A 5,972-nucleotide genomic window follows, 5' to 3' on the forward strand; every position below is an offset into this window, starting at 1 on the left:
TGTTAACGGACTACCTGATTTCGCGGAAGAATGTGTTTTTGTAAATAAAAAACATTTATAAATTAAACATTGTTGTATTTTATTATATTTTATGTTGACCGCCGTTTATAAAAGCAATAAGCCACTCAAGACCGTGCGTTACTGCTCGTGGCTTATTGCTTTAATAAATAACATTTTGCGGCTCCATAGTGGTCACTGAGGGTTTGTTATTGTTTGTTTGTAACTGTGAACAATACTGTAAGTAAGTAAACAATTAGTAAGTTTCTTAAATAAATGTTAATAAAGAATCAAATTTAAAGACGGTGACATTCTTTCCGATAGTGAAAATATTTCTGTGGTAACGTGTGAGCCTTTATTTATAGCTTAAAATTAAGCCCCGCCCACCGTCCGCTGTTATGATGACGTCAACGATTTCAAAGCAGGGCGGGACTGAGAGCTGCCTCATGGCGCAGTGCAGTAATGATCAGATACAGCTCTCTAATAAACTTATTACATAACTGAAGTATGTTGTAGGATGGATTCTGAAAGTGGAGAAAACGTCAAGGCAGATCAGGGTGTGTTGGGAAGTTCGGTGAAACTCACACCACAAAGACTAGCACGAAAAAGGTAAACAAGCACTTGGTTCTGGTCTGCACTAATGCTGCGTTTAAGTTCTGCTCTGCACTGAATTATTCTGGCGTAAATTATTAAATCACCTCCCCACACAACACAGGATGTTCGTCCAGCTTTTTAACTTCAACTTCAAGGATCTGACTTAACTTGGTGTTCCTAGGTCGATGTTTTAGTACATTAAGATATGTTAAACTTTTTCACGTAAGCGTTTTAGACTCTCCCGTTTTGGAGGAGCACCTGAACGCAGCACACGTCTTCAAAGTAGAGCTGGTTATTTATTCATTTAATTATTAGTCATGTTTTACACACTCTGGTTACATTTATGACAGAAACGGTAGTTTCTCGTTACACAAGATTCATCAGTTCACAAGTTTAATGTTAAACACAGTCATGGACAATTTCGTATCTCCAATTCACCTCACTTGCGTGTCTTTGGACTGTGGGAGGAAACCGGAGCTCCTGGAAGAAACCCACACAGACACGGGGAGAACATGCAAACTCCACACAGAAAGGACCCGGACCGCCCCACCTGGGGATCAAACTCAGAACCTTCTTGCTGTGAGGCGACAGTGCTACCCACCGAGCCGCCCGAGTAGAGCTGAAACTTGGATTTTGTGGTATTAAAGATACAAGTGTCTTCAAACATCCAAATGAAGTGAAATTGTATTCATGTACGAGCTTTTAATGAGCACTCAAATGCAGCTTTATCAATAGAGTTATATTAAAGATCTGGAATGAGTCCACTTTTTGACATAAAGTGCATGCTGGACATCATATAACCAAATATTACTGAAACACTTTGCAAACTTTACTGTAACCTTATGTTACAGTAAATATATTATTGTTAATGAAAGTGTTCTGAAATACAGGAACCTGATTATTAACATTTGCACCCACAATTACTGTTATTTTTTGCAACAGGATGCCATATTCAGGATGTAAGAAAGTCAATTCTGGGTTTAAATCTCCTGTAAGTATTACATTATTTAATTATATGGAATTTTTTAAAGTTTTTAAGAGCATGTAAACACATGAAAATAAGAGCATTACTTAATTGTGCTTTCACAGGTTCAGTCCTCCAGCACAAAGAATTCGGCCGTCTGTCTTGAAACAGAGATTAAACAGCTGCAGACAAACGTAGCTCAGCTGGAATCAGAGATTTCTCAGTTAGACAACGAGTAAGTAACGTTTGTGTGTGAGTCTGTTAGGCCAATAGTTTGCTGCACTTGCACTTTTTCAAGCAATATTAAAAATAGACGTACACTATGTTCAACCCATATATAGATCATTTAATCTGAAATTTTTTATAAATCATTACAAATATTACATATGAAATGTTTTCCTCACTGTTGCAAATAAAGACAATAAGAGTAACACAGTAGGTTATAATGAACAAAATGCCTGCTTGAGCTGCTAACTCCAACCAGTGGTAAGGCACATCATTACTGTAAAGACCCAGTTCTTAGCACTGGTTATAGAACGAAGCATAATGTTGATTTAACAGATTATACTCAGTCTTGCTGCTTTGTGACTGTCATTACAGAGGTGTTGGGGTGCAGGAGCTAGATCAGCACATTGATCTGCTACATGAATACAATGACATCAAGGACATTGCACAGACTCTTCTAGGCAGACTGGGTAGGTTACAGACTGTCTAATAACTGCTGCCTAATTACTGATGTGTTTTGCAATGACTTTACTTTCATATAATCAAGGTTTTAAGTCGAACATCAGCGAATAAAAACTGCATGACCTCAAAGGACACGCAATGACACTAAATTGCCAGTAGTTGTCAGTAAACCATTCACATGGTGCCAGTAGAGTGGTGGAAAAGCGTTTCATTGACTTAACTACACACATTGCTTTCAAGTAATACATGACCCTGTGTGGCTCTGTGGGTGGCACTTTAGCCTCACAGCAAGAAGGTCCTGGGTTTGATTTTCAGATGGAGAGGTGCAGTTTTTTTGTGGAGCTCTCCTCGTGTCTGCGTGGGTTTCCTCCCACGGTCCAAAATGTGTAAGTTAGGTGAATTGAAGATAGAAATTTGGCCGTGAGTGTGTCTGATGCTTGAACTGATGAATTATGTGTAACCTGTAACTACCTCACCTGTCATGAATGAAACCAAAGTATAAAACATCTCCTTAAAATCCTAATAAATAAATATTGCATAATCCATTAAAAATATGGAACAAATGCTTTATTTGGCATGTTCTAGATGAAAAGAAAACAACATAAATTGTCTAAAGCAGTGGTTCTCAAACTTTTTAGACCAAGTACCACCCATTATCAAACCAAAACTTCCAAGTACCACCTATGTTTCTCATCACAGAACCACATATGGCACACATTAATTAGGTGTGTGTGTATATATTAGTGGTGGGAATTATGGCTTCTTGAAGGGAGCCGGATCTTTTGGAGCCGTTCAAAGAAATGGCTCTTCGTTCTTCGGGAGGCGCTACTGGGTAAACTATAAGATACCCCCGATATTAATATAAAATTTTGCTACCTTGCCTTAAATGTATTCCTAATTCAAACAACACTTAAACGAGAAAAAAAAGTTACTTCAAAAGGAAAAAAACTACAGAGAAGAGACGTACTGTGGTTGCATCGCATTAAGTTTCAGAACAATCCTCTCTTGTGCAGAGATGTGACTGTGTTTGTTTCTGCTTTAAAACATAAGCGCCATGAAATAATCAGATTTAACACAATTAAACAAGTTTATAGTTTATTTCTCAATTATTTGCCATTATACTGTACTACTAGCTCTCTCTCTCTCTCTGTGTGTGTGTGTGGGTGTGTGTGTGTCTCGCTCTCCGTGATACTGAAAGTGTTTCGGATTTGAATATCGACAATAAACAGCTCTTATTACAATTTACGATTAATTCCCTCTACTGATGTGAAGCTGAATGGGTGGATTACAGTCTAGAACTGCGCAGAAATAAAAGACTCGGTTCCTTTCGTTCATTTCAAAGATCCGTTCAATAGAATCGGATCGTTCGCGAACGACCCATCACTAGTATATCTGCAGTTACCACTGAGCATTTCAGAACTCGTTTGTCAGGAACGAGATCAGTGAGATTCAAACGCAGATCTGCTCTGATAAAAGCGAGAGAGCTACTGATAACTTTACTGATAGCTTTTCTGATAACTTTACTGATAACTTTACTGATAACTTTTCTGATAACTTTACTGATAACTTTACTGATAACTTTACTGATAAAAACCGCGAACGTGAAGTATAGACGTAATGAAGTACGGTGCCTGCATAGCCCCGAATATTTTTAAAAACACATTCGTTTTAATTAAACTGATTTTATTAAAACAGAATTATAAGAACTTTGAAACAGATTTTATTAGTAATTTCCACATTTTGTGTCATTTTTATAATTATTAAATCATTTATTTTTTCAGTGCATGTAATTACTTTTCCGAGATTATCTAGCGTACCACCAGTGGTACATGTACCACAGTTTGAGAACCACTGGTCTAAAGTGTTCATCCGCCACAAACCACCAGAACAGTCTGCTTCTGTATATGTTCAACATGTCTCTGGAAATGTACTGACTGGGTGGAACTAAAGGATTTTACCACGGGTGTTTAACAGTCCCTTTTTGTACATTTTGTGTTGTGCATTTGATTTGGAAAGTTTTAACTGCCATTGTGACCCATAAATCTACACATAATCAGTCAAAGCGACAAAGTGAAAATGTTTTTAGGGTTTTCGAAAATTTATTAAAATAAAAAACTGTGATCTTTTATTCACAAAAGTATTTAGACACTTAGAAAATTTAATTCTTTTGGTAGAACAGCAAGCACTATGTTGAAAAAAGGCACCACACGTCTGGCTAATACCATGCCTACAGTGAAACACTGTAGTGGAATCATTATGCTATGGGGGTGCCTCTTAGTAGCAGGGACAGGGACAATGAATAGGGTGGAAAAGTGTTTGAGAAGACCCACTGCAACCATGACCAGGGTAAAGCTGGGTGTGGGTGATTGGGTGTGAATTAATGAGTAAAATGGCAAATGTGTAAATTCCAAATGAAATCCACAACACAGTAAAGTGTGCAAAACATTAAGGTGTCTGAATACTTTTGAAATGGACTGAATACACACAAGTAATAGGGCAAAGCCAGTACTTTCACAAATGATTACTTGTTTTCTTTTTAGTTTGATGTATTGTATAAAAACGATATGAAAATGTGAAATTATTATCCACAAACATACAGTCCAAGTTCATTCAGCACTAAAAAGAATTGTATAGCACCACGAACACACACTAGGCTATACAGGACAGCAATGTATGAGAGTATGTTAATGACACACAGCTGAACTGGAGCTGCTTTGCCCACAGTTCTCTGTATAAAGGGAGCTTTTTAAATTCCGAGCCGGCTGTACACCCTCTCTGTGCCACCCTTCTGCTTTGCCTTAACACAACTGCCTTTCTGTTTCTTTCACACATAGCTGGACTGCGTGGAGTGACCACACGCGACTTGTACAGCCACTTCAGCATGGAGCTGGATGACTGATTGGCTGGAGCAGCATCTGTAGGAGAGAGTTTCAGTGCTGGATGATTCTGGATCCAAGCTGCTGGAGTAGTGTTGATCTCTAGAAGCACTTCTAGATCACTGAAGGAGCATGTACATAGTTCATTAATCTGGAAATGTAAAATGGATTTTCACCACCATTGTTTCGCTCAGTCAATCGAAAGGAATTAGAAGATAGCTGTGATTTACAGTTTAAATTAGATAAACCAAAATACTTGACAGTCTTTATTTGATTTGCTGTAATAGTAAATGAATGGTGGAATGTATGTTGCATTTAAAATAAATGTTCACTGGTGCCACTTTATGTTGCAATACCACTGCCATCAATCAGATGTTACCTGGGCATTTCTGTAGGACTGAAGGCACTGTGTGAAGGCACTGTGCGATCTGGTAATGAGACCTGTGAGCTATGCACACAGTGTGGCCCTGTAATCAGAACCAGTCAGAATTCCCCAAATGCTTCTATGGGTGGTTTACCTGATGCAAAGCATGAAAAAAACTATTAGGTGGAAATAAAAAGGAGAGCAGGGCTGGATGTCTTGAACAATTACTTGTTGAAGGCAGCTGATACCGAAACTGCCTCCAAGATTAAAAAAAAAAAAAAAAAAAGTCAGAAAAAATGTAATCAAAAATTCACATTATTTTGTCAGTAATTTAGTTTAAAAGAGAATAAAAAAACAATATTTCATTTTGCACTGAAGCTGCAAGATTAATCTTTTCCATGAACTCACACACATAAACTGCAACCAATTATTTTGTAATGTTATACTGACTTGCCATTATGGTATAAGACAGAATTACAATAATCTTTAA

At 37.6% G+C, this 5,972-nt stretch overlaps 1 protein-coding gene across 1 annotated transcript; it reads left to right on the forward strand.

Moving 5' to 3' along the window:
- Window positions 1-431: 431 nt before the first annotated feature.
- swi5 (SWI5 homologous recombination repair protein) lies at window positions 432-5,933 on the forward strand. The gene is made up of 5 exons (XM_063014387.1): window positions 432-606; window positions 1,534-1,582; window positions 1,681-1,790; window positions 2,156-2,250; window positions 5,077-5,933. Exons 1-5 carry the CDS (start codon window positions 515-517, stop codon window positions 5,139-5,141), a joined length of 411 nt encoding a protein of 136 aa, XP_062870457.1. The 5' UTR covers window positions 432-514; the 3' UTR covers window positions 5,142-5,933.
- Window positions 5,934-5,972: the final 39 nt, after the last annotated feature.

The sequence above is a fragment of the Trichomycterus rosablanca genome, chromosome 18, assembly GCF_030014385.1.
Source record: "Trichomycterus rosablanca isolate fTriRos1 chromosome 18, fTriRos1.hap1, whole genome shotgun sequence".
Taxonomy (NCBI): domain Eukaryota; kingdom Metazoa; phylum Chordata; class Actinopteri; order Siluriformes; family Trichomycteridae; genus Trichomycterus; species Trichomycterus rosablanca.